Source organism: Mastigoproctus giganteus, chromosome 12 (assembly GCF_048544385.1).
Source record: "Mastigoproctus giganteus isolate SK-2022 chromosome 12, ASM4854438v1, whole genome shotgun sequence".
Lineage (NCBI taxonomy): Eukaryota > Metazoa > Arthropoda > Arachnida > Uropygi > Thelyphonidae > Mastigoproctus > Mastigoproctus giganteus.
Genome location: NC_143586.1, coordinates 172,149,372 through 172,167,484, shown reverse-complemented (window position 1 = coordinate 172,167,484; position 18,113 = coordinate 172,149,372). Strand labels below are relative to the sequence as shown.

The window sequence follows — 18,113 nt, the reverse complement described above, 5'->3', positions numbered from 1 at the left end:
TACCACTTAGGTGGCTAACATTGCCACCTGTGGCAGAAACCATTTGGTAACCAGAGAAATGGATATCTTGATGGCAGTGATCTTGGATGTGCTCAGAGCTGGCATAAACCACTCTGAGCACATTCAAGCTAATTACATAATATGCACTTCAGCCTTACCAGTTCAAGCACATGCAATGTAGGCATTACAGTACCCGTCTGTATTACTGGAGCAGTTGTATATTTCCATCTAGAGGCGAATCATAAATGTTTTTATGCAACCAGCTGAACCGGTCAAGAATATTTGAATCAGTTAGTGATTGAGAGATAACATACTCCAAATTAGATGTATGAGTAGAATCTTTTGCTTGTCATTGGTTATTCTCATTAAGTTTGCAGAAGTCCTCGATGGACATCAACTTTTCGCGTTTCTTTGCAATTGCACTGAGTCGATTGAGCATTGCAATCTTTAAATCCTCATTCATCTCGCTGTTTGGATGATTATAAAAGTTTCGAAAGAGGTCTTCTTCTCGCAGTCACGTTACAATTCTATGCAGGTCATTACTGCATGCTTCATCAGAGTCAACATCGTTGTTATCTTGACACATCGTCTTACATATTTCAATCGTTTTGCGAATTTCCAAGTCCGATTTATACAACTTATGATCTAGTATGAGCTCTTCATTGTCATCATACATCTTGACGTATTTCATCTCTGACAGTATCTCTGTTTCCTCATTGCGAAATGGAATGTGCAGTGTTACCATCTCACACTTGTACTCATTGAGATCCTAAGCCAAGTCATAGTTTCGATAGTCATAGTATTTGCATGGATACTGTCGTTTCCTGCAGGTCTCGTAGTGCTGCACATGTAATTTGCAACAAAGCATGACAGATATAAATACATATACTATCCAACATGATAGTATGATTGTAAAATACAAATACTTGTATTGTTGCTATCATACTATTCAACAAATGGCTACAATCAAATGAGCAATTAGGCCAGTGGTTTTCAATGAGGGTGGTGCAACAACATTCTTGGGGTGCCATGTAATTTGGATATAAGTTACTTTAAGTTATTATTATTATTTTTTTGATATTTATATATTTATTTCATTATAAAAAGGGTACAATTTAAATGGTGTGGTTCAATGGATATTGTACCGTATCTTTTTAGTTTTGTGGTGATTTATAATTGATCTTTATTAAGTACCTCTACCTATATAAGAATTTTATTCTATATATATATATATATTAAAAGGTCGAAAATCACTGAGTTAGGTATTTCTTTTGGCCTAGAGGTGCCGTCAAAAAAATTACTGGGACAGTAAGGGCACTGTGAACCGAGAAAGTTTGGGAACCTCTGAATTAAGCTATTGGCCTAACCTCTTCCAAACGTTGATTCAGTAGAGTAAGCAGTGGGCGTATGTATCCTATTTATCACTAACATTGATTTGGTAGAGTAAGTAGTGGGCGTGAGCATAAATTGCATCGTTCATGGTTTGGGTTCTAGTTGTTAGAAATTTAGTAGGTGTCATCAAAGGTGTTTATACAAAAAAACATCTTTCATGCGTACAGGGTACACATGCATTTTTTTTTTTTTTTTTTTTTTATTCAAATAATATATACTTTAAAAGCCTTCTATTCTATTTATGCCAAATAACAAAAGTGATAGTAATTTGAAATGTGCATTTTTCGTATAAGTATCATACATATCAATTTCAATGAAATGATTCTGCATTATATAGTGGAATATTTCTAAGCTATTGTATAATAGACAGTACAGTGCCATTAATTAACAGACAATAAAGTTAAGGCAACTTTCAGGATGTCACAGATGAAGGATTTGCAGAAATGTCTACCATAGATTCGAAATCTGACCACTCTGACAGTAATGCCACCTCGGAAAATGTTCCCCCTACCTCCTCTACTTGGGGTATGTAATTTTGTTTTCATTGCATTTTTTTACAAGTTTTTAATTAACATAAAACATTTCAATGTGAAAGAAATGTAAATTAAATTTTATTTGATATTGTTTAAGCAGTTCCATATAGGGTAATTTCTAAGTAATAGGAAAATAGCATTTTTGTCCACATGTTTTTTTCAGGAGGGTGTGTACTTGTTAACAGAAGGGACTGCTTCTACAGGGATTGGATACACTTAAATAGAAAGGGTGCAAGAATATTTGCTAATGCTATCGAGGCAGTGTTGGGTGGGTCAGAAAACTGCTAGCTTGGGGGAATACAAGGACTAATAGATTAACAATAGCCACTGGCAGAGGTGAAAGTAATTCTTGCACTGCTTCTATTGGAATGAGCAGAAGCCTGGAAAACAAGATGCAGGATATTTCAGAGACTGCTGTGAGTCATTGCGGTACAAGTAAACACATGGGTTGTGTTAGGATAGCTAAGAAAAAGAACAGGTGCATGTATACTTGCGTGTACACCATTGCTAGGAGTTTGGTAAATAAATTTAATGAATTTGAGGTATTGGTCAAAACATCAAAGGCGGATATTGTTGGGATATCAGAGAAGTGGTGTCACACAGAAATAAGGAATGCAGAACTGGAATTTGGGGAGTACAATGTGTACAGAAAGGATAGACAGGATAGGAAGGGAGGAGGGGTTATGCTATTAGTTAAAAAACACATAAAATCCAAGGAAGTGAAGCCAGTCGACATCGCTGGACAGTGCAGTGTTGAGGCAGTTTGGTGTGACATAAGCATTTGGAGATCAAAATTGAGAGTAGGAGTGTGCTATAGGCCTAATGACTCTGATGAGTATAATAAGAAACTGTACAGGGAAATAGAGTGGGCCAGTAAATCAGAGAGTCTTATAATGGGAGATTTTAATTTCCCAGATATTGACTGGAATTTGGGGGCTGGTCACTCACACACTAGCAAGGCTTTTGTGGATTTATTGGATGATTGTTTTCTACATCAGCATGTTCGGGAGGCAACTAGAAGAAGTAATACTCTTGATTTGATTATCAGTAGTGATTCTTCATGCATTAAGAATCTGCAGATAGAGGAACCACTAAGTGGCAGTGATCACAGTGTGCTGAAGTGGGATTTACTCAAAGAGTTAACTACCATCAGGGGTAAAGGGAAGGGTTATTGCTTTCGTAAAGGCCACTACGATGGTCTGAGACAGTACTTAAATTCTATACAGTGGGACCAGTTGATGTTACCAACAGCAAATTCAAAATGGGAAGCATTCAAAGAACTTAACTTGGAAGCTGCTAGGCTTTACATACCAACTAAGAAATATTGTTCAAAGTTTAGGCCTCAATGGATGTCAGATGAACTAATGCGACATATGGCAGTGAAAAAAATGCATGGGATACATATAAAATAATGGGTGACATGGAAGCCTATGATAGATATAAACTGGTCGTCTATAACCAAGTCACAAAGGAGATTAGGCAGGCAAAGGCAGATTATAAGAAATCCTTGGCAAAGGATGCAAAGAAAAACAGAAAAGTGTTCTTTACCTATGTAAACTCTAGAAGGAAAGGGATGAATCAGATTGGTCCAGTGGATATTGATGGTTCAACAGTTGAGGATCCTGCTCAGATGGCTAACAAACTAAACGATTATTTTGCATCTACATTCACACATGAGGAAGGAAAATGCCAGAGGTGAAGTAAACTCTGGCACTGAACTAGATGGTTTTTTAATAACTGAGAGCAAAGTGGAGGAGAAATTGTTAAGGATAAACATAAAAAAGGCGTATGAGGTGGATGGGATCTATCCAGTTATATTTAAGGAGGCAGCAAAGAAAGTAAGCAAACCCTTAGCCATAATAGCCATAATTATGAGAACTTCTTTGGACTCAGGGGAGGTACCCATAGACTGGAGATGTGCAAATGTGACTCCAATTCACAAAGGAAGATCAAAGGCTGACACAAGTAATTATAGACCTGTGAGTTTACTTCTGTTCCAGGAAACGTAATGGTGGCACTGGTTAAAGAAGCATTGCAGGATCATCTAGACAATACTTCAGTTATTGCTCAGACACAGCATGGTTTTGTTAAGGGAAAGTCTTGACTGACCAGTTTCATTGGATACTATGATGCAGTCACAAAAGAACTGGATGCAGGGAATAACTTTGATATTATATTTTTGGATCTTAGAAAGGCTTTTGATACTGTCGCACATAGAAGACTGCTGCAAACATTTTAGCAGTGTGGCATTGGAGGCAAATTGCTGCTAAGGATAAAGGGATGGTTGAGGGGGAGAAGACAGAGTGGTAATCAATGGACACTGCTCATTGTGGACTAATGTTATTAGTGGAGTCCCTCAGGGTTCAGTGTTTGGTCCATTGTTGTTTTCTGTATTTATAAATGATATTGATGATGGTATATGAAGTTTAATGTCCAAGTTTGCAGACGATACAAAGGTTGGCAGGGTTGTTAAGGACACTACTGATGCTTTGCTGCTGCAACAGGATCTGGAAAGGTTGAGCAGATGGGCTGAGAGGTTAGCATTAGTAGAGGCATTTGATGCAAGAAAGCAAGCTTATGCAGCATCAGCCAAAAAAAAAAAAAAAAAAACCCACTTCCACTTCACCCCTCTGTTCGTTCAAAATACCTGTCCAGCTGAGCCTTAAACGTATTTAGGCTGTCAACTTCCACGAAAAGGGATGGAAGTCTGTTCCAACAACCAACCACCCGCTGGCTAAAGGCAAATTTCCGCACGTCTATCATACATCTGTCTTTTCTCAATTTGAATTTATGCCCTCTCAGGTGATTATTCTGAGCGAGAGGAAGAATCCCATCAGCATTGAGCATGCTCAAACCATTCAAGGCTTTATACACCTCTATCAGATCACCTCGCTGGTGCCTAGTCTCCAGACACTGTAATTTGCAAAACTTAAGTCTTTCTTCGTAAGAGCACCCCTTTGTTCCATTCACTAATCTTGTTGCCCTTCTCTGTACTCGTTCCAGCAGCTCTACATCCTTCTTGAAATGAGGCCTCCAGACCTGTATACAGTACTCTAGGTGTGGCCTGACCATTTCCTTATACAAGGGAATAATCACCTCCTTATCCCTGCTAGAAAAATTCCTATATATAATTGACAATACACCATGAGCTACTCTTGCAGCCCGTCTGCACTGCTCAGAGAACTTCATATCTGCCTGCACAACCACCCCCAGGTCCCTTTCATTCTCTACCTCTGTCAGTGTAGTACCACAGAGTTGATACGTTGCTCTGGGGTTGCTGTTTCCCATGTGTAGTACTTTACATTTGTCAATGTTAAACTTCATTTGCCACCTCTCAGCCCATCTGCTCAACCTTTCCAGATCCTGTTGCAGCAGCATAGTGTCAGTAGTGTCCTTGACAACGCTGCCTACCTTTGTATCGTCTGCAAACTTCGACATTAAGCTTGATATACCATCATCAATATCATTTATGAATACAGAAAACAATAATGGACCCAACACTGAGCCCTGAGGGACTCCACTAATAACATTAGTCTACGACGAGCAGTGTCCATTGATTACCACTCTCTGTCTTCTCCCCCTCACCACCCCTTTATCCACAGCAGCAATTTGCCTCCAATGTCACACTGCTCCAATTTGTGCAGCAGTCTTCCATGTGCAACAGTATCAAAAGCCTTTCTAAGATCCAAGTATATAATATCAAAGTTATTCCCTGCATCCAGTTCCTTTGTGACTGCATCATAGTATCCAATCAAATTGGTCAGGCAAGACTTCCCATTAACAAAACCATGCTGTGTCCGAGCTATAACTGAAGTCTTGTCTAAATGATCCTGCAGTGCTTCTTTCACTAGTGCCTCCATTAATTTTCCTGGAACAGAAGTTAAACTCACAGGTCTATAATTACTTGTGTCAGCCTTTGATCCTGCTTAGTGAATTGGGGTCACATTTGCACATCTCCAGTCTGTGGGTACCTCCCCTGAGTCCAAGGAAGCTCTCATAATTATGGCTAAGGGTTTGCTTACTTCCTCTGCTGCCTCCTTTAATATAACTGGATAGATCCCATCCACCCCGGGTGCCTTTCTTGTGTTTATCTTCAACAATTTCTCCTCCACTTTACTCTCAGTTATTACAAGATTCTCTAGCTTACTGCTAGAGTTGAATACACCTCTGGCTTTCCCCTCGCTAAATAACTCCTCATGTGTGAATGTCGATGCAAAATATTCATTTAGTTTGTTAGCTACCTGAGCAGGATCATCAACAGTTGACCCATCGATATCAAGTGGACCAATCTGATTCATCCCCTTCCTTCTAGAGTTTACATAAGTAAAGAACTCTTTGCTGTTTTTCTTTGCATCCCTTGCCAAAGATTTCTCGTAATCTGCCTTCGCCTGCCTAACCTTCTTTGTAACTTGGTTACAGATCAACTTGTATCTATCATAGGCTTCTGTGTCATGTGTTAATTTGTATGTATCCCATGCATGTTTCTTCTCTGCCATATGCCTCATCAGGCGCCTCCGTAGCCAGGTGGGAAGGAGCAGCAGTGCGTAGCACACGCTTCTTGATTAGACCGGGGTTCGAGCCCGTCACCACCAAATACGGAGGATGCGGAAAGGTCAGGGAATGACCACCGCATATCCCGGAGCAATATGGCCTTAGTTGCTAATGCTCCTAAAAACCAAATAACAACAACAACATATGCCTCATCAGTTCATCTGACATCCATTTAGGCCTAAACCTTGAACAATATTTCTTAGTTGGTATGTAAAGCCTAGTAGCTTCCAAGGTAAGTTCTTTGAATGCTTCCCATTTTGTATTTGCTGTTGGTAACATCATCAGTTGGTCCCACTGTATAGAATTTAAATACTGTCTCAGTCCATCGTAGTCGCCTTTACGAAAGCAATAACCCTTCCCTTTACCCCTAATGGTAGTTACCTCTTTGAGTAAATCCCACTTCAGCACACTGTGATCACTGCCACCTAGTGGTTCATTTATCTGCAGATTCTTAATGCATGAAGAATCACTGCTGATAATCAAATCAAGAGTATTCCTCCCTCTAGTTGCCTCCCGAACATGCTGATGTAGAAAACAATCATCCAATAAATCCACAAAAGCCTTGCTAGTGTGTGAGTGACCAGCCCCCAAATTCCAGTCAATATCTGGGAAATTAAAATCTCCCATTATAAGACTCTCTGATTTACTGGCCCACTCTATTTCCCTGTACAGTTTCTTATTATACTCATCAGAGTCATTAGGCCTATAGCACACTCCTACTCTCAATTTTGATCTCCCAATGCTTATGTCACACCAAACTGACTCGACACTGCACTGTCCAGCGATGTCCACTGGCTTCACTTCCTTGGATTTTATGTATTTCTTAACTAATAGCATAACCCCTCCTCCCTTCCTATCCAGTCTATCCTTTCTGTAGATGTTGTACTCCCCAAATTCCAGTTCTGCATTCCTTATATCTGTGTGACACCACGTCTCTGATATCCCAACAATATCTGCCTTTGATGTTTTGAGCAATACCTCAAATTCATCAAATTTATTTACTAAACTCCTAGCATTGGTGTACACGCAAGTATACATGCACCTATTTCTATTCTTAGCTACTCTAACACAACCCATGTGTTTACTTGTACCGCACTGAATCCCGGCAGTCTCTGAAATATCCTGCATCTTGTTTTTCAGGCTTCTGCTCATTCCAATAGAAGCAGTGCAAGAATCTCTTTCACCTCTGCCAGTGGCTACTGTTAATCTATTCGTCTTTGTCTCCCCCCCAAGCTAGCAGTTTTCCGACCCACCTAACACTGCCTCGATAGCATCAGCAAATATTCTTGCACCCTTTCTATTTAAGTGCTTTCTAGTTAAGTGCCAGAACAGACTGCCATCCCTTGTGGTGGAGGTTGATAGCCTAAATAAGTTTAAGGCTCAGCTGGACAGGTATTTTGAACGAACAGAGGGGTGAAGTGGAAGTGGGTTTTTTTTTTTTTTTTTTGGCTGATGCTGCATAAGCTTGCTTTCTTGCATCAAATGCCTCTACTAATGCTAATGCTAATGCTAAGTGTATCCCATCCCTGTAGAAGCAATCTCTTCTGTTAACAAGTACAGTCCAGGCTGAAAAAAATTCTACCCCTTGAGCCTTGCACAATCTTTCCAGGGCCGAATTGATCGACAAGGCTCTCATCATATACTCCCTCCTATCGTGTCTGGGCAGAATTGCAGACACTTTCAAATTCAACCCTATTTCACGGCTTTTTTTCAACAGTGACCTGTACTTGTTAAGCAATTCTGCCGGTCTCCTACTCTTGATATCATTAGTGCCAACGTGTACAATTATATCACCTTTTGTGCCCTTAAAAGATGATATCTGCTCTACAACGTCATCAACCTTTGTCCCTGGCAGACATACCCTGGTCCTGTTCCACCTATCCTTTTTACAAAGCATGTTCCCCATTTCCCTGACAATAGAGTCACCAACAACTACTAGTTCCTTTGGGACCAGCGCATTCTGCCTTGGGGATTGCCGATGTGTTGCATGATGACCAAGTGCAAGCTCTGGCGTTGATGTGGGCAGCTGAGAGCTTGATGGGCCCCTCAATTTAGCTCCTTCGAGGGCATCCACCCTGTCCTTCAAGCTCTCATATAGGCCCATAAGAACGCTGAGTTGTTGCCTGATTTCGATACACTCCTTGCATCGCGCACACACAAAGACATCCCCCATGGCAATATCATGTCCCGTACCTGAATGCTCCACAAACATCATGCAAGCTGTGCATTTTAGAAGGCTGTGATTCAGAAGGCAACTGCCCCCCTCAGTTCTCCTCTGAGCCACAGCACTTCCATTGGCTTGAGTCTTTTGTTTTGCTGCTCTGGTCTGAGTCATGATTTCTTTTAATTTAAATAAAATTTCAATTTCAGTTTATAACCCTAACTTATCTCCCAACACAGTTATAACGGGATATATATTTTTTAGTGTCAAGTATTAATTATCTCCGAGTTCCCTTTATATAACTTCCGTATCAGTTATGTATTAATTAATTATGTTACGTTTGTAATCTAAGTCGGTATATGTATTTAGTTAAAAGTGCACTTTAAATGCCAACGAGATCGACAAGTTTAATAGATTTTACCGATCACTGAAAATATTATAACCTATACTATACTAACGCTATTTAGTATAGCGATATATAACGATCGTATGACAAAGACAAAGGCGGGAAGTTACGAACAGTAAATCTATGGACACTTAAGTATTAATTAACTTTCAATCTCGCTGTCTCAATTCAGAATAAACTAACGATCCTTACTAGGTCTATAAGCTACTTACAAAAAATAATTTGATGTAAATAATATTCAATAAGCGGCTAAATATGGCTAAAAAACTTCTCGTTCAACGGAGTTGCGACTTGTAACACGTGGATACCCTCACCGATACTTTTATGCAATTGCAAGGCTGAGTAAAGAATAAATACTTCAAATTAATCAGAAAAACACAAAATAATGCTATACTACTAAATTTAAATCAAAAGTTTTAGAAAAACAATAATTTCAAATCAATAATAGGAAAAATCCACATAGCGGCTTTGAACACGTCTGGCCCCTACTAGCCTCGTCAGCAGACTTCCAAATTCAATTATGGTTGGCTTGTACTTAGTCTTAATAATGTAATTTCAGGCATTCCCGGATCTGCACCTTTCTTAAACCCTAAATAAAGCACTAACGGTATATATCCCCAGTGAAATACTTCTTTAACAACATTTATAACAGTAACCCCAGAGTTTATGTATGAACTCTGTGGTACTACACTGACAGTGGTAGAGAATGAAAAGGACCTGGGGGTTATTATGCAGGCAGATATGAAGTTTTCTGAGCATTGCAGATGGGTTGCAAAGTAGCTCATGGTGTCTTGTCAATGATATACAGGTATTTTTCTAGCAGGGATAAGGAGGTGATTATTCCCTTGTATAAGGCAATGATCAGGCCACACCTTGAGTTCTGTATACTGGTCTGGAGGCCTCATTTCAAGAGGGATGTAGAGCTGCTGGAACGAGTACAGAGAATGGCAACAAGATTAGTGAATTGAACAAAGAGTTGCTCTTACGAAGAAAGGCTTAAGTTTTGCAAATTACAGTGTCTGGAGACTAGGCACGGGCGAGGTGAACTGATAGAGGTGTATAAAGCCTTGAATGGCTTGAGCATGCTCAATGCCGTTGGGATTCTTCCTCTTGCTCAGAATAATCACCTGAGAGGGCATAAATTCAAATTGAGGAAAGACAGATGTAAGATAGTTGTGCAGAAATTTTCCTTTAGCCAGCGGGTAGTTGGTTGAACAGACTTCCATCCCTTGTTGTGGAAGTTGATAGCCTAAATAAATTTAAGGCTCAACTGGACAGGTATTTTGAATGAACGGAGGGGTGAAATGGGAGTGGGGTTTTTTTTTTTTTTTTTGGCTGATGCTGCATAAGCTTGCTTTCTTGCATCATATGCCTCTACTAATGCTAATACCCGATATCCTCCCCAGTGAGGTAGAACATGCATTGAAGAATCAGAAAGCTATGGATCACCTTCATGTAATATTGCTGCCAATGAAGAAAACAAATTAACATAAAACACCATTATGCCTGGCATTTATGGATTATGAAAAGGCATTTGACTCCATACACTATAAGGGAATATTTCAGGCACTAAATAGACAAGGCATGGACACCCCATACATTATGATTTTAAAGAAAATATATAAGAACGCTACCTCGTTTATTAAACTAGACAAAGACAGTAACAAATTTAAAATTGAGAAAGGAGTTTGACAACGTGACACAATATCTCCGAAATTGTTTACTGCTGCCTTTGATGAAGCTTTCAGAAGATTGGACTGGTCGCAGAAAGGAATCAATGTGAATGGAGACTATCTAAACCATTTACGATTTGCCAATGACATTGTGATCATAAACCACAATCCCAAAGAATTAGGGAAAATCTTAATCAGTTATGCAGAGTAGTAAGGATTTTGGACTAAAGATGAATATGGCTAAAACCAAAGTGATGATGAACAAGTATGCCACAGAAAGGTATATAATGATTGAAGGAACAGTAATCGAAAAGGTCGACTCATATACTTATCTGGGACAAGTCATTGGATGTAATAATGATAAATCGCTGGAAGTCAAGAGAAGAATAAATTTTGGATGGATAGCATTCAGGAAATATAGTCACATACTGAAGAGCAATATCCCAGTTTGTCTGAAACATAAAATAATGAACCAATGTATACTCCCCACCATGACTTATGGAAGCGAAACTTGGGCACTCACCAAAAAATTGGAAGAGAAGTTGAAACCTCGCAGAGAAGAGTGGAACAAATTACATTACGAATCAAACTGTTAGATAAGAAGAGAAACACATGGATTAGGCTGCAAACACAAGTAAAGGACATTCTTATCAAAACTGAACAATTGAAATGATCTTGATCTGGACACATAGCTAGAAGACATGATGACAGATGGACTAAGAAAATAATAGAAAGGGTACCCAAGAGGAGCTAAAATAAAACCCAGAAGACAACAACAGAGATGGACAAATGAAATTCACGAGTTCGTGGGTAGTAAATGGATGGCCATTGCACAAAACAGAAGGAACTGGAAAGTTGCTGGAGAGGCCTTAACCCTACAGTGGATTTAAAATGGCTACTGATGATTATGAACTGTGAGGCATATAATCAGCATTTTACAGAATGAGAAATGAAAGTGGCACTATATCTATTCCAGGTGAGTGCAATCAGGCCAGATGACATTCATTATGAGGTAATTAAACAACTTTCATCTGAATCCATAAATGAACTACTCTGTCTGTAATTCTGTACAATAGAATCTAACTTGATATAGATCAGGAATTCCAGATCGATATAACTCAGTTTCCAGGCTTCTGGCATAAGGCAATCATGCTTGCCTTCCTGAAGCCAGGAAACGATCAAAAATTTCAAATAATTACCGCCCAAATGCTCTGACTAGCTGCTTTTGCACGATCCTGGAAAGGATAGTCAGTGCCCTTCTCATGTAGTATTTAGAAGAAAATGACCTCCTTTTGAAAGTATAGTGTTTCTTCCAAAGGAACAGGTTAACACTTGACCATTTAATAAGACCAGAAATATCTATTTGAGATGCTTTCCTCAAATGTAAACACCTGGTTTCGATTTTCTTTGAAATGGAAAAAGCATATGAAATGACTTGGAATCTTAAAAGATATCTATAACCTTGGTATTATGGGTCATCTAGCTTTGTTTATTAAAAATTTTTTTTATTGAACCACGTGTTCCAGTTTCATGTGTGATCTGTCCACTCTCAACCTTTTTGCCAAGAGGAGAGAGTCCTCCAAGAGCCGCTTCTAAGTGTTACACTTTTTGTTATCAAAGTTAATTCTATTACTGAACAATTTCCTCCAGCTGTAAACAGTGCCCTCTTCGTTGACAACTTTAGTATTTCTCCCTCAGTCATGCAACATGAGGGTAGAAAGACAATTGCAGCACACCACTGACTCTTCACTAGTGGCTAATGTTTCAGGTTCTCTTCTCAGAAGACCACCTGTGTACACTTTTGTTGCAAATGGAACCTTCACCCTGAACCAACCAAAACTAACACTTGGAAAAATCATCATTCCACTAGCACCAAGAAATTTGTGTCTCTCCTATTCGCCAATAAGTTGAAATTTTTATCACGTTTATCAATTGCAGATGAAGTGAAAAAGTTGACCGAACCTCCTATGTGATATCTCATCTAATAATTGAGGAGCAGATTGCTGCACTTTACTTCACCTCTTTCATGCAATTGTCCTATCTAAATTAGATTATGGGTCCTAAGTATATGCATCTGCTAGAAACAGCGAACTTTATAACTTTATAACTGCAATGGTTAGATCCAGTTTGCACTCTGGCCATCCACTTTGTTACTGGAGCATTTAGAACATCCCCTGTCCAGAGTTTATATGTTGAAGCAACTGAACTATCTCTGTTGCTCTGACAAAAGCAGTTATCCCCAAAATATTCTTTTAAACCGAAATCCCTACCAGAAATTGAGCCATGGTGAGAAATTCTCTATAACACTTGTCAGACTGCCAACTATCTCTTTGGTATTCATGTTCAAGAGCTGCTCAGAGAACTTTATAACACAATAGACAATCTTGCCCACTCACCAAGGCAAAGCCTTCTTACCCTGGAATGCCCGTCTTCCACCATGCTTCTCTCTTAACAACCAGGGAAAGTCCAGCACTTCACCACCTGTCCATCGATCTACTTACTCTTATTTCCTACCTTCTTCCACTGATGGCTCAAAATCAGTCTTCTGTGGAATCCAGTCTTCCCTGCTAGTGTTGTATCCAAGAAAATTCCCCACAAGTGCAGTATATATACACTGGAGAGTTGTATGCTATAGAGCTAGCTTTGGACTATATTAAAAACTAATAATTATCAAAGGTGTATTTACACCTTTGATAATTATTAGTTTACACAGATTCTTTAAGCACATTACACACTTTACCAATGATGAGATATAATCCTCGTCCAGTCCTCCTGTCCAGGTTAAGCAGAAGTTGTATTCTCTTTATGAATCTACATTTGACATCCACTTCTGCAGGATCCCTAGCCACATTGGGGTCAGGAGTAATAATCTGTCAGGTGGTGCAGGAACCATAAAGTGGAAGTTGTCCTTGCTTGCCTCTGCATAGAATATTGTTGTCTTACGCATTCTTTTCTGCTGAGGGTGAATTACTTTTCTATGTGTGAGGACTGTGATACCATTTTAACCATTGGAGATATTTTAACCGAATGTCCACATTTTAGATAGCAACATTGTATATCTTTTACTGCTTTTAGCCATCTGACTGAACCCTATACATTGTCAGATACTATCTATCAATGGCCATGTGTTGGCTGTTTTTATCTGTTTAAAATTAATTAACTTGTTTAGTTAAATTGAAAATATACTCTTTTATTATACAGCCACTCCCCAACTTAAGGGTTGCATTCAGCGGAACTCTATATATGTATGTCGGAATTTCCTTAAATGCTTATGCAGCACTCACAAATTTGATTGAATTTGATTAAAGCAAAAAAGAAATGTTCAATGAACATGTAAATAGAATTATTTATTCAATTTTTTTTTATCTCATACACAGGAAAAATTACAAAATTACAAAAATTTCAAAATTATAAAATTACAAAAAGAGAGAAGAGACAGGCATAACATCAGCAAGTTTTACCTTTCAAGCATCACTGCCAGAATTAGCTCTCCAGCTGATAAACATGCCGCTGCAGAATTTGAGGGCTGTGGAGATTTAGAAGGGGTTTTTCCCAATACATCACAAAATTTCTCTGCAGCTGCAGAATCGGCACTGGCAACTTCACCACATACTTTAATGTTTTGGAAACCAGCACGTTGCTTGGATCTATTAAACCACCCATTGCTTGCCACGAACTTATAGCACCTGAACGCTGTTTTGTGATCACTGTTGATCTTAAATGCATTGATCCTTTAACATGTTCTTTTATATGCGTACTGTCTCTTAAAATAGTATTCACTGTTGAAGCAGTGAGACCTAATTCCATGCAATAGATAACAAACTTTATCCTGCTTCGTACTTCTTAATTAATCATCTTCATTTCTAAATCAGTTTAGTTTCGTTTCCTAGCACTGCCAGCACTTGCACTTTCCGTTGGTCCCTTTCCCTTCACTATTCTCATAAGTAAATAGGAATGAAGAGAAGACTGAAAATTTATTTGTTTTTTATAAGATTGAAGGTTTTAGTGAAAGGGAACTCATTTCACCATAATACCATAACGTAAAAACCCATAGAATTCCAGTTATCAATATTATCACAGATGCAATAAGTTCAAGTTTACTATCCATTTATAATATATTGCGCTAACAGAAAAACCCACTAAACTACACAGTAAAAACTGGAAAGTGCAAATTCTTTTTATTGTTTTATGGTAGCGACCTCCAGAAATGTGCTTTAGAAAAATATTACAAAGGCATTCAAAATTGATTCTTATAACGGAACATTTGATAATGAAAGTGTAGTGCAATTTCCATTATAAAAATGATCTTTTAGAGAGATAAATAGCTTAAGAAAATACAATGATATAACCCAGTAAAAGGTATTTTATAGTATTAAATACCTTTTACTGGGTTATATCATTGTATTTTCTTAACCATGGACCCCAGTACACCAGGGTGGCGCATTATAGCCTTAGTTGCTAATGCACCAATAAAATCCAAATCAAACCAGTACACCAGGCCCATTCATCATAATAAATAGCTTAGTTATATAGGGAAATTTGAACTTCCAAGATCTTGGAACGAATTACCAAAAAAAAAACTGTATTATTGGGTCACATTACGATATTTTCACAATACTTCCATTTATTCCTACGGGATGCAAAATATGTTTCCACAATTTTTTTAAGTGTGCACCAACCGACAAAAACTTGCGTAAAGTCAAATTTCCATAAGTTGAGTATTACGTAAACCGGGAAGTGACTGTATATACTTTTATTACTCATTTATACCTTGTTTCTAGTATTTTTACCTTTTTATTCTTATACAGCTTACAAATCCTTTCTTCACCTAGTGACAATTTTCATTGGTCACTGTAATCTTTTATCGCCGTTTTATCATTTACTATTTTTATGATTGTTTTTATTCATCTACCATTGTTAGTGCATTATAGACAATGTTTTTGACATGCCAATAAACTCCGAACCAAACCTTCCTGTCCTCTATGTCCTTTCTTTACACATTGGATTCACAATATTTAAATTCTGTATGCCCTATGTGTAAGTGGCACCATCCATGTTTCTGATATCGCTGTATTGTTTTCATTTGATGCTTAACCAACCTTGAATTCATTAAATTGATTTACTATACTTCTAGTATCAGTGTACGAACAAGTAGGGTGTGCCTATTGTCAACTAAATAAGCAACTCATACACCAACCATTAAGTTCAATTATTACTGCAAACAAAATATTGATACAAAAATATAATAAATTATATTTACAATAAAATAAAGAAAACTGATGTAATCTATTATAAAATGTGATAACTGTATTTACAATAAAATAAATTAAAACATCATTACAATAAAATAAATATAATAAAATACTATAAAACATATGCGTAATTAAAAGCGATAAAACCTGTAACTTTCGGAAGCGTCGGCTTCCTTCCTCAACAGTATCAAAGCTTCTTGCAACATCTCCTTAAATAGCAGGCTCACGGTGCTTCCACACGTGGTTCAACCAGTGCATGGTCTGAACTGGAAGCGGGAGCATTTTTGGGAGAAGCAGCATCGGATCTCCCCAGAGGATGCGGTTATTGTTGACCAGGCGCATGGGTTCTGGGACCGTAAATAGCTCGAGAGCTTGCAAATCTGCTCATCCAATAACAATACTATTAATAGGGACAGAGGCATGCGTATGCATCCCCTCTTTGAAACTGTTGTCCTGAGTACAGATGAGCGGTTCCGTTTGACAGGCTCCCGAGCTATTTCCACTTCCAGTTCAGACAATGCGCTGGTTGAACCACGTGTGGAAGCACCGTGAGCCTGCTATTTAAGTTGTTGCAAGAAACTTTGATACTGTTGAGGAAGGAAGCCGACGTTTCCGAAAGCTAGGTTTTATTGCTTTTAATTACGCATATGTTTTATATTATTTTATTATATTTTATTTTATTGTAACGATGTTTTAATTTATTTTATTGTAAATACAGTTATCACATTTTATAATAGATTACATCAGTTTTATTTGTTTTATTGTAAATATAATTTATTATATTTTTGTATCAATATTTTGTTTACAGTAATAATTGAACTTAATGGTTGGTGTATGAGTTGCTTATTTCGTTGACATGAGTTTTCCCAACCTCGGAGGCCTTTTTCGAGATAGGTGTGCCTATTTTTGCTTTTCTTAACCCTAATACAACCTTAATTGCTTGAGGGAAATCTCTCATGAGATTTCCCTCAGCACACCTTGAAATCGCCCGTGGATCATTCTCCTGGCTTCTGCATGAAGATAAATTTAACTTCTACTTTGTTGAAGCACATGAAGTGTTTTTGTCATCACTTGAGCCCACTGTTTAGATCAAATAGACTACTGCATCACCATGTACTATTTGCTTTATTAGTTAGGGAAAGTTTATTTTTTATAATTTTCATGTAATATTTCTTACCTAATATTTTTTTATTTTGGAGAGTGTTAATATAAAAAGTGACTCTGATAAACCTGAGGTATATATAAGGAAGCCGTATAATATTTTCACAATACTTCCATTTATTCCTACGGGATGCAAAATATGGTTCCACAATTTAATCTAAACAAATTAATTGTTCTGATCACTGCATGTAGAATCAGGCTGACTGATTTCAAGAGAGCTATGATCATCAGACATCTCATCGGTGGCTTGTTGATTAATACAGTTTCTAACAGACTACACTATCCAGAACAACTGTTGATGATGTTATCATTAATTGGAAGTGTGACAGTACCACTATGTTCCAGCAATGCACCACTTGACCATAATTTGCAGGGTTGTCTAATAATAGTCTTGTCAGACATCATCCTTGCAAAAAATCAACCGGGAGTTAAAGCATCAACAGGGATTTGAGGTCTATATGAATGCATATAGACACATTAAAATTTTGGATAATTCCATGCTCCCTATGTTGTGGCAGTTGTTTGGGGCACTGTCCTACTGACACATGTTTGTTTCACTGGGATAATGCTCCACAACATTCTGCCGGGCTGTTCAAGAATTGTTCTTGTGCACAAATGTGCATAAGTGGAACAGGCAGAGCAGAATTCCAATTTAAATGCAATGGAATGCCTATGGGATGAACTGGAATGTCAGGTGAAAATCGAACCAATTCTCTCACATCAATAACTCAACTGATAACTGTTCTGTAAGGAGGAGAGATGGAGGACTATACCTACTGCAGTCTGCCTTTTATTGGTGGAAAGCTTACCAAAGGGGATAGGGCAGATCATGGCGGCCAAAGCATTTGACACACTGCTGAAGTGATTGGCAGGGACATCAGTGTGTCAAATGCTACCATCCAAGTAGTTTTTGGATGGTAGTGTATGTTCATCCATAATACAGTACTCTACTATTGTTGACCCATTCTTTGCCACTTCAGTGAT

At 38.2% G+C, this 18,113-nt stretch overlaps 1 protein-coding gene across 1 annotated transcript in view; it reads left to right on the top strand.

Moving 5' to 3' along the window:
* LOC150077598 (phospholipid-transporting ATPase ABCA1-like) overlaps positions 1-18,113 on the top strand; it is a gene marked incomplete at its 3' end in the record, with an annotated part of 856,770 nt that overhangs the window by 485,730 nt on the left and 352,927 nt on the right. Inside the window, exon 24 of the mRNA XM_090386943.1 lies at positions 1,809-1,917. Coding sequence (XP_090243069.1) covers positions 1,809-1,917 — 109 coding nt within the window. The remainder of the gene's footprint in view (positions 1-1,808; positions 1,918-18,113) is intronic.